Source organism: Eulemur rufifrons, chromosome 16 (assembly GCF_041146395.1).
Source record: "Eulemur rufifrons isolate Redbay chromosome 16, OSU_ERuf_1, whole genome shotgun sequence".
Taxonomy (NCBI): domain Eukaryota; kingdom Metazoa; phylum Chordata; class Mammalia; order Primates; family Lemuridae; genus Eulemur; species Eulemur rufifrons.
Window position 1 is genome coordinate 68,619,374 of NC_090998.1, and position 27,561 is coordinate 68,646,934.

General features: G+C 36.7%; 1 protein-coding gene across 2 annotated transcripts in view; it reads right to left on the reverse strand.

Annotated features, from left to right (window-relative positions):
* Nucleotides 1-27,561, reverse strand: part of LOC138397221 (uncharacterized protein C9orf85-like) — a 360,452-nt gene that overhangs the window by 218,089 nt on the left and 114,802 nt on the right. For both annotated transcript variants that reach the window (XM_069491188.1, XM_069491187.1), the window contains exon 2: nucleotides 9,788-9,908. In XM_069491188.1, the coding sequence (XP_069347289.1) occupies nucleotides 9,788-9,908 (121 nt within the window). The remainder of the gene's footprint in view (nucleotides 1-9,787; nucleotides 9,909-27,561) is intronic.

Consider the following 27,561-nt stretch of genomic DNA (forward strand, 5'->3'; position numbering starts at 1 on the left):
GTATAAGAACAGCACAGAGTTTATATTCTTGGCAGTGTCGTGTCATCAGCTCTGTGATCTTGGACAAGTTACCAAACCTCTCTGGGCCCCATTTTCATTTTCTCATAAGATTAAGCATCTTCTAAAGTTGATGGGGGAATTAAATGAGACTTAGCGTGGTTTTTGACATGTCAAAGCTCAATAAATGGTTGCTACTACTATCATTGTTAGCTTCTTGTAAATCATCAAATTGATGCTGAATCCAGTTTTCTATTCTTGTACCAAGAAGAACAGAAACATGAAAGGAGTTTGTTTATTCCATTGCTCAGCTTTCCTCATCACCTTAAGGCCCTTTGCTCTACCCCAAGCCTGGGTTTATTAGATGGGCATGAACAAGGGCATCCTATTCTGTGTTGTCCAGAAAACATGGTGATGAGCATGTTAAACATGATGTTTTAACTATGCCTGTGTCATGTGATTCAGAACACCATGCCTATATCTGCTCTGCCATGTGAGATCACACACATCTTCACTAGGAACCAGAAAGCCTTTGGCCCAATGTTTTGAACACTTTTACTTTAATCAAAGAATCACTGATAAGATTAAGTTTTAGAGCTGGATGGGCCCCCATTTATCTCACTTAATAGATGAGGATAAGAAATATAAAAAAGAAAAAAAGGATTTTGCCTAAGTCCACTCATTTAGTGTCAAAATTGGGAGCTTAGTCCAGCTCCAAACCCAGGCCTAAACTCTTTTCATCATACCACCAGACGTAATCTTTACCAGATGGCATGAAAATGAAAGCAAAACAAAACAACAAAACAAAAAACAGTTGAATCACTTGAAAAAAGATCAATGCCACCCGACTGTGTGGCCAAACTGCTATGTGTGCTATGTTTGTTAAATGGCCAATGTAGATTATTAGTATGAAGACACAATGAAGTTTGGGGATTGGGGAAAAAATAAGCTTCTTGATTTAATTTCAACATTTCCTGCTGTAATCATCGTAAATTTTCAGAGATCGAAGTTATTGCATTCTTGACTCTGTTCAAATCTTGGCAGGTCAACTTCCATGTGCTTTAATGATCTGTGACCCTTACTACTCTTGTGCTTTCTTCATTGGTCTACAGGGAGTTCCTTTGAAAAATAACCTCAAACCCATCTTCTGGGTCAGTGTTCACCCTTAAAACAGAATATCCAAGGGATTTCGTATCCCTTGGCCATTCTCTGTGGTCATTATTTTCATAAGCAGGTCATTAAGAGCAAGCAGGCAGTTAAGAAATATTATGATGAAGACAACAGCAGGCAGCTAGCAGAGGAGATGACTCTCCCACAACCAAAGTACTCTAGCTTTTCCCATTAAAGGATCTGCTAGTGTGTCTCTAACTTGATAGGCACTTACTTGAATGTACAGAATATGCCCAAAGGAAAGGGTGTATCTACTGTGGGAGCAAGGGAAAACTTCCTTTTTTCCCCAGAAGGCTCACTGAAAGATCAACTCATAATAAGGCAGATTAATAAGAAAATAAGATTTATTGACCATGTGCATGGGGAGAATCACAGAGTGACTACCCAATATCCCAGGTGGGGTCCAGAAATTTACATACCCTCATTTTAGAGAGAAGGTGGAGAAAAGGAATATGGGTAATTCTGTTGAGTGGCAATAAGTGGTTACTAGGGAGGATGAATAGATATTTGGGAGAATGAACGGATGGAGGGAAACAGATTGACTTGTAAATGATTCTTTTTGGAAATTAAATTAACCTGAGAGAGAGGTATTTTATTTAAAATAATTTGGGCCAAGTCTGGTTGCATTCTTGATCTTTTTTCTTGTAATATATTGAGATAACATGGAAGGGAAGGGAAATCCATTGTTCTTTTTGATGGGTCTGGTTTTTAATGAAGGAAGCAGGAAGGCCCCTTCCAACTCCTGTTGATCTCTCAGGGCCTTTAATTCAACATACTCTGTACCAAGGAGTCATATTTTGGGGTGAAATTTCCTGAGCTCCTTCACTAGAGTAGTGATAACATTGAGTCTCAGTATATGTGTTTCTGCAGCACCCAGCAACTCAGCTGGAAAATTGAAGATTGAGTCAAACTTCTCTATTTAAGACCAAAATCTGACTTTGCCACTAAATAAATTTAGCAAATATTTTCTTGACCCCATGTTAGTGATTTCAGGGAATATTCCCTCGTTTAACCACAGCTTCTCGGCTCTCAAAAATTTTTTGTGTGTGCTACCACTGACAACTCACTGTAATTCATCATTTTCTTGAGAATTTATGCCCCTCTTAATGCAATACAGGTCATTATAGTTAAATAAGTTTCACTAAAGACGCTATGTTCTCTCATTTTTGTTAACATCAACTCAAACATGTATCATTTCATGCTTTTTCTCACGTTATTTGTCCTGCTTCAAACATCTTGAAGTGCTGCTCGTAAACTTTTTTCTGGAAAACAATATTTGTCAGAATTTGATTACTCCATAAGTGATGAAAAAGACCTAGTTTCAACAGAAAGCATTTTAATCTAAACCAGCTCTAAATGACACAGCTCTAAAATTCTAGAATTCTACCCGATATTTCTGATAAAACCTTTTAATTCCAAGAGAGGGAATATAGATGGGGCTTAAAAGTCCTCCTTAAACACATTTATATTTAATCCAGTTTTGCATCACTCCATGCTGATTCCCAGTTTAGCAGAATGTTCAGCATTCTTGACTCTTAAAATACTTGACAAGCCGATTTCCATGTGTCTCAATGTGATGTGACCATCACTTTTTGACATTTATAGAGTTGCAATTATGGGTGTGAGCCACCATTCCCAGCCCTCATTTATGGAGTTGGAATGTGTCCATGGAATGCTTAGGTGTAAAGATTCAGAATTTTTTCTGTATTGCCAAAATCTGAAATTATTTTAAAAATAGGCATCATTATAATTCCTATACAATCTAGAGAGTGTTAGAAGTTATTCAAAATTGACTCTTTGTTTTGCTGACATATAAGCACAGTCTCACAATTTTTCAAGGATATCACTGAAAATTAATGATGCATTCAGCCATCCAGCCATTGCTCATACAAACCAAGCATTTGCAACAAACCAAGGGCAGTGTTAGACTTCTGGGATACAAAGGTGCATAAGACATAATCTCTGCCTTCAGGGAGATTATATTTCAGAAGGAAGATGGCAAGTAAACTGACATATTCCATATAAGAAGACAAGCTGTTATGATAAGTTATGACAAACCTTGTGTACACAGTTTAAGTATTGTAAACTAAAAGAGTACATAGAAGGGTACCTACCTCAGTTCTACCAATCAGGAAAGGATTCCTATGGGAAATGACATGTAAGCTGGAACTGTAGGACAAGTAGGAGTTATAAGGAAAAAGAGACTGGGTGAGTGTGTGAAAGTATGAGTGCAAGAGTAGAAGGAAACTTTCCTGAAACTGAAAGTAGTTTAGTATGCTGGAGCATAAACTGGCTTGGGGTAGTATGTGTGGGTTTGTGGATAGGGTAAGGGTTAGAAATAGCAAGGCTGAGTCAGGAGTTGAGTAATAAAGTTCTTTTTGTTTCATGCCAAGAAATTTAGACAGCATTATGGGGACAACAGGAAAGTGAAAGCTTTTAAGTTCTGGTGGGGGTCGGGGGCAACATAGGGAGAGAGGTGGGTAGCACTCTCAGGTATGAGTTTTAGAAATATTATGCTCCAGTACAGAGAGGAGGCTGGATTAGATGGAGATATGAGATATGCCCCAAAGATGACAGGTAGTATCACTAAGGGTTAGCTCTCAGGTTGCTCCTGGCTGTCCCAAAACATGTCCCTGGTCTGTCACACCTGGCTGGCAGGGATATTTTCAGGCGATGAGTAACTCTAAGAACTGCCATTCTTTTTCTACCCCCGAGAGGGTCATCCTGTCCTAGGGGCAAGGTATGGCTGCCAATGCAAAGGGGTTTAGAGGCCTGACAAGTTCACAGCCTGTGTACAAGGTTACTAAAGGCACAAATGAGGATACGGATGTAAACACAACTGTGTAAAAAAATAAAGGGTGATACAAAATTCAAGGGAACATCCTCAGAGGCGACACTTTTTGGAAATTAGATTGTCAGTAATTTTAAAATTTTCTTTATATAATAATCCAATTCAGGAAAAATAAAATATATAGGCCCAAATACTTTTTTTGTAAAATAAAAGCATTCTAATTGAGTCTTATCAAAAAGATACATTCTGATATATGTGTTGTATCATTAGTGCCTCAAAATATCCCTTCAAGGTAGGAATTATTATTATTTCCATTTTACATATGTTGAAACCAGGTTTCAATAAGCTGAAGTGGGTTGTCCAGGCTGTCTCAGGGTAATACAGTTAATGGCAATGGTGGGCTAACCACGCCTGAACACTTACGCTGTGCCAGACACGGTAAAAGGCACAAAGATAAAAAAGATGTGTACCGTGGCTTTTCCCTATCTTGGGTTTGTAGGATTTTCTCTTTGCTTTGCCCATGCTGGGAAAGGGCAGTTCTAAACCCAGAACAGCACAAAGGACCACAACATTCCCATATAGATATGGGGTCCCCAAATGTTTCACTTTGCGCTTGACCTGATGAATCCTCAACCTGCTATGGGACTTGGCATGGGGCTGACTCACTCACATGATGATCCTCTCTAACCCACAGATTCTGGGGGAAAGAAATCCTGAAAGCAATTTCTGCAGATTGTTATTATATTTTTCTGAATGGGGATACCTTGTATGAGATTACAGATTGCAATTAAGATTCGTTAGTTGGTTCTCAGGTTGCTCTCACTGATGTAGACTCTGGACTCTGAAAACAGAATATAAACTTTATTTTTCCTAGAATCTACCCTTTAAAAAAATGCCCAAAGGTTACTTCAAGTGAATACTGAATAGCATGCAATTGAGATACATGAGCATGGGAGGGGTTTTATATATCCCTGAAGTAAAAAGCATGTTACGGTCCCACCACTGTTTCTAGGAAAGACAGTCGTGTGGTGATTAAAAAAAAAGAAAAAGCACTTTTTAAAAATTCACTCATACCACATAAAAGCATCTGATTGAGATATAGCTATCAATTTTAAAGCGGGTTGATTTTTAGGCAAAGTGGATTTAAAAAAAAAAGACATATCAATCAAAGGTTGCCAAGATTTATCAACAGCCACAACATAAAATTGATTTTATAAAATTTAAATAGCATTTTGGATTCAGTGACCTGTCACAGTGTATGTCAGTGGCTTTTCCCTAAGAATCTGGTATAATAGGGCAATGAAATAAAAGTGTAGTTTTCATCTAATGATCACTTAGACTTCAGAGTCTCTGAAATAAGTACCAAAAAAAAAAAAAAAATTCTCTGGGGTTTAAAGCATAGACTGTCTTAGGCTATGAAGTACTAAAGTTAGCAAACCCCATTTTCACATCTTCCTTTGTAGTGAGAAGCAAAAATGACACAAAATCCATTCTGTGATAATGATATCTTTCAGCTTTTCCATTATTCCCCAAAGATCCAAATATCTGTCATTTTCATACTGACAGAATCTCTTCACCCAAGAAAAACTAAGAAAACTATCCGTGTCCCAGTTTCCATTTCACAATCTTGTGCCTATCAGTCAGACCCATCCCACCACCACAAATAAGTGAATAGGGATTTGCAAAATGAATTGAGCCCTTTTCAGGTAAGAATCAGCAAAAAAATATATGTAAAATTTTAACACAAGAGTGTTTTAGAGTGTATATACCCTAAATTTCTTATGGCCTTACATGAAAAGGCATGCAACCTGTACAAATCTAGTCACAATTGACCAAAGTAGCAGCGTTTGCTGATGGAGTTTACTTCATCCTCAGAGCCGGCATTTACCTTCATGTCAAATCTACTTAGTTATTTTAACACAATTTTTAGCATCTTAAAAATTATTGCAAATTCTAGATTTTATTACAACTTATTCAAGTAATGGGAAAAAACACTTAAATTGTAGGATTGGTTAGATCTCTAAAGAGTAATATGCTAAATTCAAACCCTCCTTATAATAAAGAAACCAAGTAAAACAAAACGGAGGTAAGGTATCACACTCATCTTAATATTTCACCTGCTATATTTATAGTTACTTTTTTGAAAGATATAGAATATATTGGAGGCCAGTCTAGGAGAAATTCAGGATGGGAAATTATCAGATTTTTGAATGTGAATGCCACCCCAAATTCTGAAATGGAATGCTATTCAGAAGTTTGACATCTTGATTAAATAGAATAAAGCTAAAGCTTGGAGGAAATTTCTACTGCATGTTGGGGGAATGGAATAGGAAGGAAATAAGAAAAAAAAAAAGATATCAACTGAAAGTTCCTTGAAAAAATTTGAAAGAAGTGTATGCTAAATTTTAAAAATTTTACAAAAACAACAGAAAAAAGGTTTGAATGCTTAGCAGGTAAGCCTGTTTCCATTTCAATATGTCACAGATTGGTGGGATAGATTTAAATATAAAAGATTTTAAGGAAGGAGTAAAACCCAAAATTTGAATAGTAAGATAACGCTTTCAAGCTGAGTGTGATAATAGCAGTGGAGGTGGTGGATGGAGAGAGAGTAGAACATTAAATAAGAAAAGAAACTGAAACTTGGCTGGGGGACAGGGGCCCATGTCTATAATCCCAGCACTTTGGGAGGCCAAGGCAGGAGGATCACTGGAGCCCAGGAGTTGAGGTTGCAGTGAGCTCTGATGGTGCCACTGCACTCTAGCCTAGGCAACAGAGCAAGACCCTGGCTCTAAAAAAAGTAAAAATTAAAAAATAAATAAACGGAAAAAAGTGAAATCAATATATATAGTCAAGACAAGGTGTTAGAATACTGAGATCAAGTTAAGGGATGCATAAGCATTTGTTCAATGATTGTTATGTGCCAGGTGCTTACAGACATTATTTTATTCAAGAAAAAATATACTAAACTTCTGCTTGCAAGCATGAAGGTATTTCAAAATGTGGGTTTTATTATGACTCAAGTATGGTGAGGCCGACAGATAAGAAGATTGCTGTTGAAAAGATAGTTTGGTACTCATGAGTACTTCCCAAAACAAGGGGGAACACGCCATACAAGGAGCCACATGAGGAAGCATCAGGGTCGGTCAGGAGACAGAGGGAGTGGAAAGAAAACATGGCAGGGTAACCAGGATTAGGATTGGTTAACTTGAGTAATTTTATTGGGCTCTGGGGTATAGGGGCTATTTGTAGTTTTCTAGTGCCTAGCCCTGGGGTAATTAGAGCAAGCGAATAGTGGCCCAGTGTAAGAGCCTGATAAAAGTGGTGTTTGGGATATAGGCTCTGGATTGGTTGGTTTGCATTTGAAAGGGATGCTCTTTGGTGACTGTTTGTTATCTCCAGGAATTAGTTAGCCCTGGAAGGGGCAGTCCCTCCAACTTCAGGAAGGCTCCAGATGTGAAAGCATCAGAATAAAAAGAGATGCTTAATACAGAGGCTTCACTGTTATAGTAATTTCCATTCCACCAAAAAAAAAAAAAAAAAAAAACTAGAAACCCAGACAAAATTATATAAAATGACTTCTTGTAGGCATTGGACAACAAGCAGTACTGGACTGGACTGGACTGGACTGGGAGGCAAATACGATGAATCCTATAATTATACCATTAACTGCTTGTAGGTAGTTTCCAGTCCACAGGCAGAGGGGAAATCACAAACAGAGCCCAACATTCTTACTGAGTGAATAGACATAGAGTTTGGGAGACCATGTCCACTAGAATTTGTGGAGCAGAAAACCAGAATAAAAGTAGTTAAGGTGACTGAGGGGTAGGGGGACGGAGAAGCATCAGCCAGAACACCTGCAGAAGGCTTTTATCAAATCTTTGGCCGATGTGTGCATGCATGGAGTGCAACTCCATGAGTCTGGGGGGTAAAACCACCAGAAGACAATTGACTAAACAGTTCCTGGACTTTAGTCAGAACTGGAAGGCACTTGCATGCACACTAGCAAAAGTAAAACAATCTCATAGTACACAGGCCACAGGCTAGAATTCTCAGAAGAGACCAGCTTTAGAAATGGTGCTATGTTGGTCTTAGACTAATCGCTGTGCTGGATCCACCCCAACAAAACTTTAAAGACAAGACTCAAAAGGAGAAAATTGATCTCAAATAACTTAACTCTATGCTATAATAAATTCTAACATGATTTAAGGGGACACAATAAAATCTAGCACCCGACAATGTAAAATTCACAATATCTGGCAACCAATCAAAAATTACCAGGCATACAAAGAAGTAGCAAAATAGAACTCATAACCAGGAAAAAAGATCAGTCAAAAGAAACATGACCATAAATGATACCAATGATGTAATTAGCAGATAAGGACATTAAAAATCAGTCATTTTAAATATGATATAAGAATTCAAGAAAGCGGAGCATGAGGAAGAAAGAAATTTCAAAACTCAAATTTAACTTTTAGAAATGAAAAAATATAATATCTGAAATTAAAAAAAAAAAAAAACACTGGATGTAGTCCATAGCACATTAAGATACTGAAGAAGAAATAAAATCAGCAAACTTGAAGACACTGGAATGGAAACTATCCAGAATAAAACACAGAGAAAAAAGAGTAAAAAGGAATTACCAGAAACACCATAAAATTTGGTACAATATCCAGCAGTATAACATACAGATGTGTATTTTGAGTTCCAAAAAGAAAGGAGTGAACAAAAAAAATTTTTTTGAAGAAATAATGGCTAAAAAAATTCCAACTATCAACCCATAGATTCAAGATCTTGACAAAATCCAAGCAGACTAATATTTTAAGAAACATGCCCAGGCATATCACAAACATATTTTTGATAAAGGGAAAAGTTTAAAAAATCTGAGCAGGGGAAGAAAGAAATAAAATTATATAGAGGGAAAGATAAGAATTATATCATACTTCTCACCAAAAATGATGTAAACTAGAAAATGGTGATAACCTAGAATACCTTACCCCCACAAAAAAACTTTCAAAATTACAGTCAAAATAAACACTGTACTACAAGAAGTATTAAAGGAAATTCTTTAGGCAGAAGGAAAATGATATTAGATGGAAACTTAGATATATACAAAAAAATAAAGAATACTACAAATGCTAAGTATATGAGAAATAAAAAGACATTTTATCTTTTTTAAAAAATCTCTTTTAAGTAGATTGCTTAAACTGAAAATAACATGTTGTGTGATTTATAGCATATGTGACTGCAAAATATATGACAACTATAGTATTATACAAGGCTTTGGAGTAGGAATTGGATGTTTACAGTTGTGAGGTCCTTACACTACATTTGAATGATTGTGATTTTATTTGAAGGTAGACAATGATAGGATAAATATATATATTTTAAACCTAAAGCAATCACTAAAAAAATAAATAGACCCAGTTAATAACCTAAGAGTTGAGATACAATGGAATCTGAAAAAAAATACCCAATTAATCCAAAAGAAGGCAGAACGAGAGATAAAGAGAAATAAAACCCAAATGAGACAAGTACAAAATAATAAAATGGCAGATTTAACCTGATTGTATCAATAATGTACATGTAAATGACATAATATTTCTATCAAAAGGCAGATTGTTCTATTTGGAAAAGAGAGACTCATCAATACACTATCAAAAAGAAATTCAGGCCAGGCACAGTGGCTCATGCCTGTTATTCCAGTGCTTTGGGAGACTGAGGCAAGAGGATCACTTGAGGCCAGGAGTTTAAGACAAGCCTGGGCAACACAGTGAGAGCCCTTCTCTACAAAAAAACATTTAAAAATTAGGCAGATGTCGTGGCCCTTACCTGTAGTCCCAGCTATTCTGGAGGCTGAGGTGGGATCTCTTGAGCCCAGGAGTTCAAAATTACAGCGAGCTATGGTTATACCACTGCACTCTAGCTTGAGCAACAGAGAGAGATCGTGTCTCTAAAAAAAAAGCAAAAAGAAAAAATATCCTAAATTTATACAGATCTAATAACACCAGATATAGCACATCAAAATAAATGAAGTAAAAATCAATGAAACGAAAAGAAGAAGTAGACCTACCAACAATTACAATTTCAATACTAAGTCTGTCAATAATTCATAGGACGAGGAAACAGAAAATGAATACGACTATAGAAAAAATTGAACAATGCTATCTCCCAAATTCACCTAACTGAGATTTTAGAACACCCCATCCCATGATAGCAATAATACAAAATCAACATTAATAGAAAAAAAATCAATGAAACTAAAAGCTGGCTTTCTGACAAGCTTGATAAAATTGATAAATTCTAGATGAAATGATCAAGAAAAAATAAAAAAAATTTAGATTACCCAATATCAAAAATGAAAAAAGGGAGATCACTAGATCCTACAAATATTAAAAACTTAATAAAGGAACATCATAAGCAACTTTATGTTAATACATTTCATTTCTTAAAAAAAAACAGACAAGTTCATTGAAAGATATAAACTATCTAAGGTTGTCAAGACAACTATAAATAACCTGAAGAATCTTATATCTATTAAAGAAAAATAATTCATATTACAAAACCTTTCACCAAAAAACTCCAGACTCAGATAGTTACACTGGCAAGTTCTACTAAATATTCAAGGATGAAAAAAAATCAGTACTATACAAACTTTTCCAAAAAATAGAAGACAAGGGACTACTTCTCAATCCGCTTTATGAGGTCAGCATTATCCTGATACCAAAATCAGATAAACATATCACAAAAAACACTACACTAATATCCTTCATGAAAATAGATGTTAAAAAAAGGCTTCTTAAAAAATTTTTAGCAAACCAATTTAGCAGCACATAAAAAGAGTAAGCCAGGAGCCAGCCAGTAAGTAGTCCTTGCTACTCCAGGGGCTAAGAAGGGAGAATCACCTGAGCCCAGTAATCTACTGTGCTATGATCATGCCTGTGAATAGCCACTGCACTCTAGCCTGGGCAACATAAATAGAATTCATCTCTAAAAAGAAAAAGAAAAAAGAAAAATTAATAAAGGAGCAATATGTGACCAAGGGGTGTTTGTCATAGGAATATTAGGTTAGTTTAATATTCAAATATCAATCAATGTAATTCACCACAATAGTAGGCAAAAAATGAAAAACTATATGATAATGTTCATAGATACAGAAAAAACATTAGACAAAATTCATCATTCAGTCATGATAAAAATTCTCAGAAAACTACAATAGAAGGAAATTTTTTTAACCCAATAGAAAAAAAAAATTTTAAATAACCCTATAGCTAACATCATACTAAATAATGAAAAACAGAATGCTTAACTCCCAGTATTGGAAACAAGACAAATATTTCTGCTCTCTCCTCTACTATTCAACACTGTACCAGAGGTCTCAGCCAGTGTAATGAGGCAATAAAAAATAAAAGGAATATAGATTGAAAAGGGAGGCAGTAAAAGCAACTTTAATCATAGATGACAGAATCTTCTATGTAGAAAATCCTAAGGAATCTACAAGAAAGCAACTAGAACTAATAAATAAGCTCAGCAAAGTTACAGAATAATAAATCAATATAAATCACAATTATATTCTACATAATTTCAGTGAAAAATTAGAAATTAAAAGTAATAATAATTCTACTTAAATAACAAAAATTAAAAATACTTAAGGATAAATTTATGAAAATATGTGCAAGACGTACATTGAAAACTATAAAACATTGTCATGAAAAATGAGAGAATACCTAAATAAATGGATAGATATAACATATTCAAGGATCAGAAGTTTCCATATTTTAAGATGTCAGTTCTCTCCTATTGATCTATATATTCCATGCAATCTCAATTAAAATCGCAGCAAAAACATTGACTAGTTAACTCTAAAAGCTATATGGAAATGCAAAGAACTTAAAATAGAAGAAATAATTTGGAAAAAGAACAAAATTTCAAGACTTAACACTGCTTGATTTCAAAGTTTATTTATTATTATAGTGACAAGACAATATAATGTTGACAAAAGAAGAGACATAGATCAAGGGAACAGAATAAATAGTCCACAAATATACCCACAATATAGTCCCACAAATATGGAATCAGTTGAATTTTTCTTTTTCTTTTTTTTTTTTTTTTTTGGAGACAGAGTCTCGCTTTGTTGCCCAGGCTAGAGTGAGTGCCATGGTGTCAGCCTAATTCACAGCAACCTCAAACTCCGGCTCAAGTGATCTCCCTGCCTCAGCCTCCCTAGTAGCTGGGACTACAGGCACGAGCCACCACGCCCAGCTAATTTTTTGTTTCTATTTTTAGTTGACTGGCTAGTTTTTTTTTTCTATTTTTAGTAGAGATGGGGTCTCGCTCTTTCTCAGGCTGGTCTGGAACTTCTGACCTCAAGTGATCCTCCCGTCTTTGCCTCCCAGAGTGCTAGGATTAGAGGCATGAGCCACCATGCCCGGCCAAGCAATTGACTTTTGATGCATCTATTGAGATAATTTAATGAGGGAAAGGATAGTTTTTTTCAACAAGTGGTGTTGGATTAATTGGATATCCATATGGAAAGAAATTAATTCCAAATCTTACCTTGTACTATTTATAAAACAATAATTCAAAATGGAGCATAAGACCTAAATGCAAGAAGAAATACTGTACAACCACTACAAGAAAGCATAAGAAAAAAATTTGTATGACCTTAACTAGGCAAAGTGTGCATAAAAAGCACAAACCATAAAAGAAAGATTGATAAATTTTCCTAAATTAACTATTTTCTCTTCAAAGGACATCATTAAGAAATTGAAAAGATAAGCACAGATTAGGAGAAAATATTTGCCAAATATATCATTGATAAAAGGTTTGCATCCAGAACTTATAAATAAATCCTACAAACCAATTATATTAATAAAAAGACAACCATCCCTATTTAAAAAACAGGCAAAATATTTGAACATTCATGTCAACCAAGAAATATGTGGGGAGCAAATAAGTTTATGAAACATATTCTAAGTCAATAATCGTTATGGAAATTAAAATTAAAACCACAATAAGATATCAGTACACACTCACTAGATTGGCTAATTTTTTAAAAAATGTCAATGGCAAGTGTTGGGGAAGACAGAGAACTCTCATATATTGCTGTTGCGGATGCAAAATGATACACTTGCCATCCAGCCCAGTAATCTTGCTCCTGGGTATTCATCTAAGACAAATGAAAACATATATATGTTCACAGGAAAACCAGTATGCAAATGTTCACAACAACTTTATTCATGTTACCCCAAAACTCAAAACAACCCAAATGGCATGAGCTGGTAAATGGATCAGAAAATTGCGGTATATCCTTACAATATACTCAGCCACAAAAAGGAATAAACTACTAATATATGCAACAAAATATGTGAATCTTGAAAATATTAAGTGAAAGAAGCTAGACCAAAAAGACTACATACTATATGATTCTATTTGTATAACATTTTTGAAAAGGCAAGACTATGGTGACAGAAAATAGACCAGAGATTGCAGGAACTGGTTTGGGGGCAGAGGGTTGGTTGTGGAGGGGCAATTGGCAAGTTTCTGGGTTGATGGAAAAGCTCTTTTTATCTTGACTGGATAGTGATTACATAGGTGTATTATCTGTCAAAACTCATCATATTATACATTTAGAGTTTTTAACTTTCAGTCCATGTAAATTATACTTCAATAAAGCTCACTTTTAAGAATAAATGTACTATCTAAACTTCCTCGAGGTTGACTAAGATGAAATGTAAGGCTGATATTTAAAATAACATGAAGAGGTCTCTAAAGCACTTGGAGAATCATAAAGGGGAGACCATAAAAATGTGAGACAAAAAGAAATCACACAGAACTGAAAAGTTACAGATGGTAAATAAACAAGTGGAAATTTTTGACGATCTCTTTAGAATGTCGGACAATTAAAAGATAATGAAGACAGAAAAGCAAAACTGAACAATGGAAGTAGGGATAACGAGGGAAAGGAAGAGAAAGTGAGTGTGAGGGACCCAGATATTGTCATTAGAGGACAGGTTTGTAAATCTGCTTCTACAGTCATTCTCTTGCATATTAATTATGTATAGATCCCCAGGGCAGGATATACATTCCCTGATGTGGACAGTTCTTGTGCTTTCCTAAAACAACAGGACGAACTTCAGAGGGCACCTTCTCTACCAGCCAGTGGCAGAAGAGGGACAAAGCTTGAACAATGCTTAATTGTTTTACAGTTGAATGGGTTTTTGTGAGTGTTTCAGAAGTAAAGGCAAGGAATGATCACCTAAAAGCAAGCTTCACATTCCACCTACCCTTGCGAAGGATTGGAAGAAAGGAATGCTTTGCTGAAAAGATGCCCAAAAATGGAAAGATGCGATTTCAAAATCGAATGGGATGAAAGGAAGGGGTAGAAAAGAAGGGAACAGTCAAAGGTTTAAAAAGGAACTCAGAAAAGCATTTTGTAAGACATTTCAAAGGAGGTCTATATTTCCAAAATAAAAATAATTGGTCTTGAGGATGAGCTCATTAAAAAGATCCTTAAATAGTTTCTGGAAATAGAAACCTAAGGACAAAGCAGAGAAGTCATGATGAATGTTTCCAAAAGCAGGCAGTTGGTGAGAGGTAAGGTGAACTTTCAGAGCAGAGGTGAGAGGAGAACCAAGAGAGGGGATGGGGGTAGGTAAGGCTGTAGGCAAGAACTGGGGAGAAAAGATAACACGCCGTCTCCTAATGACCACAGTAGAAGAATTTTGGAACTAACTGTCACAAATTATAGGTGGCAGGGTGAGGTGGGAGAGGGGGACAGCTATAATTACAAAGAGTCCCTAAGCCCAAACTCCTTCCTGTGGCACATAAACATATCACGCTCTGCCCCACCCAGTGTTCACACTCATATCTGACAGTTTCTCCCCACCCCTCTGCCTTTTGCACTCGCGACACCCAAACTCACCTGTGTTTCTTCCTTCCATCTTGCCCTTTGCCCCGAATACATTTCCCTCTCAAATGTCACCTCTTTGGAAAAAATTTCCCAGATGTGTTTTCTCACTCTGAACTGAAGTGTTTTGAGTTACTATAGCTCTTCCAATAAATATCATAATATAATAAACAACATCACCTCTATTGAGCACTTATTATGTTCTGAAACTGTAGTTGTTGCTTTATACGTGTTATTCCTAGTCCTCATAAAAAGCCAATAAGATAGGTACAATGATCTTTATTTTACAGGTAAGCAATCTGCAGCACAGGGAGCTTTTGTAAGTTGCCTGAGGTCACACGCCTGGTAATTGTTGAGAATTGAGCCCAGGTCTGTCTGGCTCTAGAGAACACATTCTTTTCCATTAGACTGGGCTACTTTTCTCACCTTTGCACTGGTCTTATATAATGTAATTATTTTTTTACACATCTATATCCCTTACTAGACTGTGAGCTCTTCCAGGTTGGAACATGACAATTCATTTTTGTCTCTCCAATGCCAAACACCGTGCATATTCAGTCTTTAATAAATGTTTGATGATATATGAATAAAAGAATGAATGAATGGTAAGTGAATGAATAACTAAAAAGTTTTCATGGTGAGCATGAAAACAAAGCAGTAGGTGTTACTTAAATAATTAAAATATATAATGGTAGCAAGCTCTCAAAATCTAACTCAGTGTTTACTTCTTTTTAAAAACTAATTTAAAAATAGAACACACGAATGTGTAATATATTTCAAAATCCAAGACAAGGTAAGCCACCTTCACATAAACATATGCTGCCAATCTGACTTGTTTTGATTCAGACCTCAGAAGAAAATTTCTCCTGCCACATCTGTGCCTATGTTTGAACTTCACTGTAATGTATCATCACCTTTGAAGATGATTGCTTTCCATATTGACTTGATATTTCTATCCCAATTGTTTACATAGCCTAAATGACAGTGACGGTGAAGTGAATCACTGGGACAATGAATCAGCTATTTAGAAAAATACAGTGACACGATTTATCCAAGAAAACATGCATAATTCTTCACTTTATCTATGTGGGTAAGGGCTAGGCTTTTTCAAGTGAGCAGCAAACAGTAGCATGTGGTAAGTTACATTATTGTTTGCAATATTCACCTCCTCTTTCCTTGTAAGATTACACACACATGTCAGCCATTGCTGTCCTCCACATGTAGTTGTTACTTATTTCCCTGCCTTTTTGACATCAGTCTTGGCCATGAAACTTGCTCTGGTCAATGCCCTATGAGAAGACATGCTGCTTGCCACATCTGAGCAGAAGCTTTTGGAAACATCACTTATTTCTACCAGCTCTCTGGCTTTTCCCTCAAGGCTATGAAAATGGAATGTCACATAAGCAGGCATAAGAAGACTCGTGGAGTTAAGCCAAGCAGAGCCAAACAAAGCCATGGTAGCTGCAGCTGCCATTATGCCATTAATGCTGACATAGAACTTGCACAAGAAATAAAAGTTTGTTTTGTGAACCACTGAGATCTGAGGGCTGTATGTCACCGCAGCAAAGCTAACAGACAGGAATTTAATGGAAATAAAAGAGCAACGTTACGATGCTAATCAAGGTGGCAAGATTAGCTCTCTCCCCAATGCTGCATGAAATTTTGTTCTTGGGTCCCAAAGGAGCACTGTCTATACCCAGAGTTTCAAAGAAATCACTTCAGCCCATCCCTCTATCAGGACTTTATGCCATTTCAAGGGGAAACTGGCTTTCACCTCCTTCCTTGTTCTCAAATGACAGTGTTGAAAAATCAAAACCAAAACAAACAAACAAAAAACCTCCTCCTTTTACCATTTGCCAGAAAATAACAATGTATGCAAGTAGAAACCAGGAGTGGTCACTAGTCCTGCAAACAGCCAAATTCTGAAACCCATCCAGATGTAAGTTAGGGCACCCTGTTCTATCCGCATTTTATAGATGACGAAACTGAATACCAGAGTGATTATCATGGTAAGTTTCCAAGGTCGCTGTTATGAATTGTGTTTCTTCAAATTCGTATGTTGAAACTCTAGCCCTTAGTATGTCACACTGTGATTGTATTTGGAGATAGAGCATTTAAAGAGGTGACTAAGTTAAAATGAGACAGTTAGGATGAGCTATAATTCAATCTGATGTCCTTATAAGAAGAAATTGGAACATTCAAAGAGACACCAGGGAAAGACCATGTAAGGACACAGCAAGAAGGTGACCATCTGCAAGCCAAGCAGAGAGGCCTCTGAAGAAACTGAACCTGCTGACACTTTGATCATGGATTCTAGCCTCTAGGACTCTGAGAAAATAAACTTCTGTTGTTTAAGCCACCCAGTCTGTGGTACTTTGTTATGGCAGCCCCAGCAAACTAATGCAATCACAGTAAGTAACTAAGGCGAATTTCAAATTTAATCTACAAAACTGCAAAGCTTTGTTCTTTTGACACTAGTAATTGCCTACCTCTTCTTAACCAGCATTAATTTATTACTTGTGTATATCTATATAGAGAGATAGGAGCCCATTGATAAAAACAGCTAAACCAGCAGTTATTGAGCACTTACTGTGTGTTACTGTGCAAAGAGCTTTGCACACAAACAGGCTGGATCATACTATGAGAAACGAGTAAGCTGCTTAAGAAAGGAAGCCAACTGCCTTTCCAAATCCTGCTCACAATTCCAGACTCAGTTTAAGTTCCACTTTCATTCATAAAAATTCACTGACTCTACACTAACGTGGATATCCCTTCTAAGATTTTCTGTGGGGTCCTGTGTTTCTTTCTACCATGATTCTTCTCAAGTTTTTTTAATTGTGTCTATCTATCCCCATACTGGACACGGATTTCTTAGATATTGAAGACTGCTTTCATTTTTTTTATTCTCACAAACTCGCATAGTATCTGGCACATGATCAGCATTAAATACTTTCTGTTATTCTTGAATTGATGCATTATAGCTGTCTTGTTACCATTTGTTAGCAAAGAAAAATGAAAATGGGCCAGGCCCTGTGGCTCACGCCTGTAATCAATTGAGCTCAGGAGTTTGCCACCAGCCTCAGCAAGAGTGAGACTGTCTTTACTAAAAATAGAAAAAATTAGCTGGGCATGGTGGCATGTGCCTGTAGTCCTAGCTACTCAGGGGGCTGAGGCAGGAAGGTCACTTAAGCCCAGGGGTTTGAGGTTGCAGTGAGCTATCATAATGCCACTGCACTCTAGAGCCCAGGTGACAGAGCAAGATTGTCTCCAAAAAAGAAAAGAAAAGAAAAATGAAGATAAAAGATGACCTATCTGATTTGAAATTGTTCTTTATTAAATGCATCATCCCAAAATTAGCAAAATCCTCCTCTTCTCTTGGAAGGAGCTAGGCCCACTTCAATGTACGCCAAACATTTTTGAGCAATCCTGTGGAAATATTTTGCATAAGAACAAAATGTTATGAGTAAATGATTTTATTTTCACCATATTTTTGCCACCTGCAGGGACTTTCACTATACTATTTTTACTTTCATTTAAAAATCTATCCTCACCGCTCCCAGTTGGGTGGCAAGGAGTGGTGAAGGTAGATTTTTCTCCCAGAAGCTAAGATAGCTTAAAACATAGATAGTCATCCTTTGATAAATATGTGATAAATGAATGATTGAAAGTAAATATCAAATATTCCCTTGCTTCTCTTTTGGCATCATAATCTCCTCCAATCATCACTCTATTTCTCTATTTTCCTTCACAGAAAGTCTTCTTAAGTAAGTTGCCACCTTCACTGTCTCCACTTAGTCACCTCCAATTTAGTGTTTTCCCCACTCCAGGTAGACTTCCAGTCTCACCAGTGCTCTAATATCTCTCCCACGAAGTCATCGATGACTCCATATTTCCAAATCCAATGAACACTTCTTTGCCCTCATCTGGCTCAACTTTTCAATGGCTTTTAACACAGTTGACTGCCTTTCTTGAAATAGCTCCTCTCTTGGCTTCTGTAATAGTCATGTCTCTTTGTCTCTTCCGGTTGCAAGTAATAGGAACACAATTCAATCCAACTTAAGTCAACACAAAAGGAATTTGTGTTGGCTCTTTTATCCAGGAAGTTCAGGAGTTCAAGGAATGATACTAGTTTAAGGCACCATTGGCTCTAGAGGTTCAAACAGTATTATCAGAAATCTATTTATTTTTCTCTACCTCTCAGCTTACATTTCTGTCGTTATCTTGATTTTTAGGTAGGTGAACCCCATGTGGCAACAAAGAAGGCTACTGGCAGTTCTAGACTTTTATCAATCATCCTCTTTACTGGTCTTAGTGAAAAAAAAAAAAATGCCCCTTTCCTCTGAGTATCAGCAGAAGTTATGGGAAGACTTTGATTGAGTAAGACCGGTGCCATGCCCAACCTAGAGCTGGGGGATTAGGGTGTTGTGTGTTAGCAGGGAATTAGCGTCACCTGACTACATAGATTAAGATGAAAAAAAAAAAAAAAGAAAACACACACACACATACCATTGTTACTGTAACACTCCTCTCTCCTGTTTTTCTTCTTATATTCCCGCCCGTTCTTTCTCAGTCTCTTTGTTGTCTTCAACTCTCAGTGTCGGAGTAACTTTGAGGCTTGTCCTGGATCATCTTTTCGTCTCTACTCACCCTCTATTCCTGCTGTTGCCTAGAACTCTTCTAAGTGCCACACTTTACATTTTACTTGAAGTGCTGATGACTCCCCAGATTTATGTTCCAGAAACAATTTCTTCCCCAAATAACAAATACAGACTTCTGTTTATTTGAAATTTCCACATAAAATCTATATATGCATCTCAAATTTATAATGATGCTCTTGTTTCTTCCCTCCAAATTATTATTTTCCCTACTCTTTAGCATCTCATTAAACAGTATCAGCAGTAATCAGTTGCTTAATCCAAAAATTCAGAAAACAACCTCATCTTCTATTTTTCCTTCAATTCCCATATCTAACTCATCAGCAAATCACACAAGTGATCAACACCCTATCTAAGCCACCCTAACCTGTCACTCAGACAGCAGCAGTAGCCTACTACATTAAATTGTCTTCTTGCTTGTATTCCCCTTCCTAATTCAGTTTTCTACTCAGCAATTGGAGTGACTTTTCAACATCTCTTGCCTCATCTCCTTAAACTTTCCATCTCCTTCACTACACTAGACTAATGCTTATCTCCTTTCTGTTCCCCCAATAGGCCAGGCCATTTCTTCTCTCAGAATCTTTGCATTTGGACTTGGAATGTCCAGTTCTTTGCATTTTTCAATTCTTAGCTTAAATAGCACCTCTTTAGAAGGGCCTTCCTTTACCACTTGTCTTAGCTTGGGCTGCCATAACAAAATACCATAAACTGGGTGGCTTATAAACAACAGAATTTTATTTCTCACAGTCCTAGGGGCTAGAAAGTTTAATACCAAGGTGCGGACAGATATGGCCTCTGGTCCGGTGAACACCCACTTCTTGGTTCATGGTCAGCCATCTCCTCACTGTGTCCTCATATGGCAGAAGGAGCAAAGGAGCTCTCTGGGGTCTCTTTTATATGAGCACTCATCCCATTCGTGAGGGCTCTGCCCTTATGACCAAATAACCTCACTAAGGCCTCACATCAAATATCATCACATTAGGGATTAGCTTTCACTATATGAATTTGGAGGAGACATAAACATTCAGTCTATAGTAACACCCTATCTAAGTTTACTTTCTCCTTAACGCTCTTAATTCATCACTTACTGGAAAGAACGTAAGCTCCTAAGTGTATAGACTTTGTTTTGTGTATCACTAACTTGCCAGAACCTAGAACAGTGCTTAGTCATTAAAAATCTATTAGAATGAAGATCCCTATTTATTAATATTTCCTTCATGGCATTCATTACAATTTATCAGATCCTTTCTTACTTATTTGATTACTCGTCCAATAACTATCTCTTTCATTAAAATGTAATCTCTAAGAACAGTGGTCCCCAACCTTTTTGGCACCAGGGACTGGATTTATGAAAGACAATTTTTCCATGGACCAGGGTTGGGGGGCAGGGTTGGGGATGCTTTTGGGATATTTCAAGAGCAGTACATTTATTGTACAGTCAAACCTCTCTGCTAATGATAATCTGTATGTGCAGCCACTCCCCAGTGCTAACATCACTGCCTCAGCTCCACCTCAGATCATCAAGCATTAGATTCTCATAAGGAGCATGCAACCCAGATCCCTTGCACACACAGTTTATAGTAGGGTTCCTGCTTCTATGAGAATCTAATGCCCTCACTGATCTGACAGGAGGCAGAGCTCAGGTAGTGATGTGAGTGATGGGGAGTGGCTGTAAATACAGGTGAAGCTTCACTCACTTGCTGCTCACCTCCTGCTGTGCAGCCCAGGTCCTAACGGGCCAAGGATGGGTACCAGTCCACAGCCAGGGGGTTGGGGATCACAGCGTAAGAAGACATGGAGATCTCACTGTGTCTCCAGTGTCTGATTCAGTGCCTTGTACTTAGTAGACTCTTAATAGATCCTTGTGGAATGAATAATCGAATCAATGCTTATTAGTGATTGTTTCCTGAACTTAAGCAGAGACCATTACTAAAAATGTTTTCTTCTTGATTCTCTCAGTACAAAATAAATGAAATCATACTAATTACATTATACAAGGGATAACTACATCTTGGTCAACACTTACCAGTTTGGAGTAGGGATTTAAAGTGTTAATTATTAAGACTAAATTCAAATATGGTGCAAATTCTGTAAAGGGGCATACAAAGACCTTTACAAACAGAGTCCTGCCTTCTTCATCTCTACACTGCTGTGGACACCCTCCTCCACCACCCACTCAGTATTCTCAGTCTTCACACTTCAGTGTCTTTTTGCATTTATTCCCCTTCTTATGGTATCAGTCCCGTCCTTTCTCTGCCTAGAGAATTTCTATTTACCTTAAGTATAAATGCCCATCCTGCAGAAGCACTCCTCAAATTTTTGCTCTCCTTTCCTCTTTGCTTTCACAATATTTTTATATATTCTTATCGTAACACTTATTACTTATATTCATATATATGCACGCATGTGCAAGTGTGTGTATGTATCTTGTCTTTTAATTTACATCTTTCTTCCTTCTTAGACTCTGATATTCTAAAATCCTGGGCCTGTAACTTACTCATTTTTTTAACTTCAAATAACTACAACGTCACTGGCATGTAGTTAGTACCAACAAATAGTTGAATGTAGAATTAACGTGGACATCAAATTTTATTTAGAATGAGTCAGTGATATTTCTTGTAGTCAAATTTGTTGTTGAAGAGGCAAAAATAGTTATTTTTATGTCATTTCTATTTTTCTCAAACACTTCTTCAATTCTCTTTACCTTCATGACATATGTAATAACAAATTATCCCATATTATACTGAAGCAAAATCAGGTTAAATCATCAGTTTATGGTCAACAAATTATAATTAGCATTAAAAAAATGCTGTTCTTCCTGACCCCTAACCACATGATCTTCCAACTGTACCAGACATTTGTTTTCAACCTTGATTCAAGACAGAATCATTAGCACTTGCATTGATAGCATAGTGATTCTAAAAAAAGAATCTAGTTATCAAACAGGAAAAATAATGTTCAATTTTAATAGTAATAAAAAATTGATGTAGTTTTTGCTTATTAAATTAGCATTAAAATAATACTATTGTGAAGAAGGTGTGATAGAATGGATCTTTCCTTTTTTTCTTTGTAAGTAAAAATTGATTTAAAATATCCTTTGGAAAGTAATTTGGCTATATTTATTAAGAAATATAAACCACTTAAGTACCTCATAAACCCTCTTCTTGGAATACATATTATGGTAATAATATGAGAAGCAACTCTATGTACAATCATATTTATTATAAATAATACAGCCTTGCTCATAATGGTACTAAAAATTTTTAAAAAGCTAAATCTCCAACAATGAGGAATGACTAGGTGATTTAAAGTATGGAGGAATGTTATGATGGCAATAATGACATATATAAATCAATTTTAGTAACAAGAGAATCCTTATAATGTTAATTTTTAACAAGATAAAAAGTAATGTTTTCATAATCTCATACTTTATAAAAATATAAATAGAAATGAAACCAAAAATACATTAAAATGCAAATAATATTTTTCTTTTGTGGGTGGGACACGGGGATTTTTAATTATTTATTTGTATAGTAGAAAAAGTAAAGTAAAAAAGAATATACTTTTCAGTCTTGTTTCAATACAAATCAAGCTATAAAACACCATAGCATCATAGGTTCTAACAAGAAGGATTGAAGACAAAAATAAATAAATAAGTTTAATCTCCCTTTTGCCTAGGACATTGTTTCCATGAGAAAAAAAGGGGTCAAATTACAAAGCTAACAGGGAAAGTCAAGGTTATTACTGGAACCCATGGAGGCCTGAGGCCAAGGAAAAGCAAATAAGAGAGACTTCCAAGCTGTTTTGTAAGGCAAGCACTCATCTTCCCAATGACCTTAGATGACATTCAGAACAAAAATTTCCAACTGAATTATATAATATTCTTCACCTCTTTTCATGTCATATTGTACCTTCTATCCTTATTGATGTTCATATCAAATCTTCTAAATTTTCTATCTAGTTCGTCTTTGTAACTTCCCAGTATCCCAACTTGTTGGTGCGTATCACGTAGTAAACTCTTGACAATTTATTGAACTCAATTTACCTAATTCAATTCAATATTTATGTAGTACTTATCTATTATTCCAATAAGGTTTCAAAGCAGGGGAGACTGATGATGAGGGCAGACTTTTTTAGGAAGGTGGATGTGGTGAGCATGCACAAAATAACTCAAGTTCAGAAAGGCTGGATTTTGAAAGTGTAGATGAGTCACAGCTAAAATGGCAGCATAGATACTGACCCCCAGTATAGGGGCTGACTGAGGGCTGGAGCATAGGTTGGGGGAGGGCCCTGAAGCAGGGCTAAATGTAACCCTTAAATCGCTAGATCCTGTGAGGTTGTTGGGGAGGTCCCAGGAGAAGCAACAGGGGCCTCAGGGCAAAGGCAGAGGAAAATAGTTCAACACTTCAAAGTCAGTGCAGCCATATGAATGCACACCACCTGATGTCTGCTGTGGACAGACTGCAAAGAGCACTTAGAAAACAATGTGAAAAATAAACGAAGAAGCTTTTCACATGCGTTGGTGAGAATATTGTTCCTGTTAACAAAAAGAAGAACAAAGACAGTTCTAACGGTAAAAAAATGAGATTGATTTTAGATAAGCTTAAGATGATAGAACATCTAAGTGGAACTAGTCAAACGAAAATTGGAGATATATGACTTAAGGGAGGGATTAGTTGAACATACTAAATGGAGAGTAACTTTCAGCCAGAGGTGGTAACCCATGGAGAAAAATCCACCAGAATTTGAAAGAAAAGGAGAAGAGGAGAGATTAGCAAAAAAACGTACCACAATGCTCAAACAAGGAGCACTTGATGAGTTGTGTTCTCCTTTCTATTTTTCTGAAGCTTCCATATTTTCTATACTCAATCTTTTCTTTTACAAATGGGGAAAATATTTACTTTTCAAATCTGATTTTATTTTCACCAAATACATTATCTAGAGCAGTTGTGCCTCAAAGTGTAATCTAAATCACAGAGCTGGCTAATTATTTTTTGCTGTTGTTTCAGGCCTGATGAATCAGGATAGTGCCCAGGAATCTGGATTCCCAGAAATCTGCATTTTCAGCAAGATCCCCAGGGGATTCTTATGCACACTGAAGTTTGTGAACCAATGACCCAGAACAAAGCAGCACAGCCCGAGGAACATTTCCTTATCTCTCTCTTTTTTTTTTTTTTTTTTTTTCACTGATGCTAATCAGTGTGCATTGCTTCCATCTGCAGCACGGGGCTTTCTTCAGCTTCACTGAGCACAGAGCTTTCCTGAGCTCCCAGAGTCTTTTTAATATTTCTACTGTGGTCCTGCCTGAAAGAGATTATTCAGTAAACCGTTTTGGTTAATGTGTTCCAGGTAGACTTAGATAAATCAACTGGGCCATTAAAATATTTTACCCTCTTTAAGGAATGGACTTTTGAGGGTATTTTTTTTTTCTTGAACCATATCCTTTTTCTTAAGCCTTATCGTGGTGCAAACTGACTTCATTATTGTTTGATTTTTCTCCTTCAAGAATGGCCATAAGAGGAGCAAAAGCAAGCCTGGTGTACAGAAACATACATCATTGCAAACAATGAGATGACCTTGTAGTTGGATCATGTCTTCCCGCCTTTGAAGAAAAAAATGAACAATCAGTGTTTAATGACCACACACACACACACACACACACACAATGCAAACAGCCTTTGTTTGGGGGAATTGGGAGGGAATTAAAAAGATAATAAGGACATTTTTTCTAACAGTTATGGTAAATCATTAAAAGGTGTGTAATTCCTGTTTGGAAAAAAGATTTAAATTCAGATTTTTTTAACAAGGTCATAAAAATGTGTGAAATCATTCTCACTGAGAGAGGAAGGCTTTAGGGAAATGGTTATTGCACTGACTTTTTTCTAAACTCAATCTCTTTTTTCTCCACTCAAATGTAGATATTTTCTTGAAGATTAAAACAGTTTCTGAAATCGTATAGTGAGGAACTAAAGGGCAGCATTAAAATCACATACCGAGCTATGCTAGCAAATAATGTTAAGGGTTATTTTCCCACATCGATGCCCTCTAGCAAGATCAGAGACAAGGTTATATATTCCCAAACGAAACCAGTTAGCTGCAGTATCCAACGTGTGGTACTAATGAGGCTAAGTTCAGGGTTCAGTTCCAAAATAAGCTGGTTAGTGTGACAAGAGTGATGGCCTCACCAATCTGGCTGTGCTGAGCGTTAAGAGTCAGCTGGGGATTTCTATTTTATTTTGTTTTAGATGTTTTGTTTGTCTTATGAATTTCTGGACCTTATTCCAGACCAACCAAATCAAAATTTCTGGGAGTGAGGAAAGGAATCTATACTTTTAAAGAAATCCCCAGGTAATTCTTAGGCCAGTCAGGCATTTGAAATCCTCAGAGGAGCCACCCCCAGCAAGAAGCCAGCATGATTGCTTGCTGGTCTTTGCAATTCAAAATTGCAAATTCTGAAACTGTATCAATTGAAAACCCTCAAAATCTCCAGAGAGTTTGTCCTTCTGCCCCCATGGATTGGGTTCCTTTGGAGAAGCCATGAATTCAAGAAGATTTCAGGTCTTAATGACAAAAAGCAAGTCTGGCTTTTTAAAAATAGCCAGTCTGCATGCCTCTTTTCGTATACACTCTACCAAGCTTTTCAATACTGACTGACAGAACTCACCTTTCCCCACATACACGGAGACACAAAGGAGAAACCCCCTCTTGCCCTGGGAAATGGACATTGATTGCAAATTCAACCCTCTGAATACTTCACTCTGAGCATAGTGGTCATGCCCCCTGCACTTATCCAGATATGCTTCTGGAGGAAGGAAAGAGAAAGGGCATCTTCTCTGGGGAACTCAGAAGGTTTTTCATGGCTGATATATTTCCAAACACAAAAATTAGTCTCTGGCCTAGACCAGAAAAAACAACCAGGGTGGTCCTGAAGGCAATCACGTGAAACCAAGCCTAATGATACAAATGTCTCTGTTGAGGATCTGTGTTAGAACCAGAGGGGACAGTTTGAGGCAGAGAATACAGGACAGGAAAACAGCAGGTGGGAAAAATGAAAAGCATGAAAAACTGGTAAATGGAGTAGAAAACAAACCATCATCAAAATACATGGATTTTTCACGGTCCAACCAGCTGCACTTGTATAGAATGTACACAATCTAACTGTATTTGCTTTATTTTCAAGTCAAATAGATAACAAATAGCTCTCTGAGTTATACACAAATGCACTGAGATGGAGAAACTCTATTTATCTTAAAGCACAAAATAAAATTCATCTTTTTTTTAGCATTAAGACAATTATTTTTTAATTAGGTTTGGAAAAGCTCAATTTTAAAAGTTTTCTTCCACCTTGGAAGTTTTACATTAACTTTCTTTCTGTCACCAGCAGAACCTTCAGACCCACCCCAATTGGGTCAGCAAACACTTCCTTAAATGCAAGTACGATACCCATTTTCACTACGATCTAGCATGCTAAATCCAAAGCCAATGAGATGTGCCTTTGCAAATTTTGAAAACAGTAATTGACATTTATCCACCATATTTGCATACATAGTTCTTACATATTTGGATAATTTTTTTTAAAGATACAATTTCTTTCGATACTTCCTGTTCTAAATATGCTCCAAAGATGAAATGGACCCTGGGGAGAAAGCTGGCACAAATGCATTACACATTTTGCAAGCTGCCAGCTACTTTTGCTTCTTGAGAGTCAATACTTTAAAAACAACATCCTTCTCTAGAGAATCTTAACATTAAAGGAGTTTCTGCTCTGTTATTAGAGCAAAATGATGGCATAAAATCGCCTCTTTCCTGAATTCAGTAGACTCCTTGACTTGTGAGGCTACAAAGAGAGGAGCTTGGCTCCTGCCATTTTGAGACAGTCAGCCAAGCGGTTTCACAAAGAGGAAACTGTGGGTAGATGAAAGTTCTGCCTATAAAGTGGATGTTACTACAGTACACAGTAGTTACATTACCTGTGGCCAAAGGATAAAGCATTCAAGTGTGAAGCGGTGTGGCAAGAGTTGCAAATTAATTAAGCTTTGTGT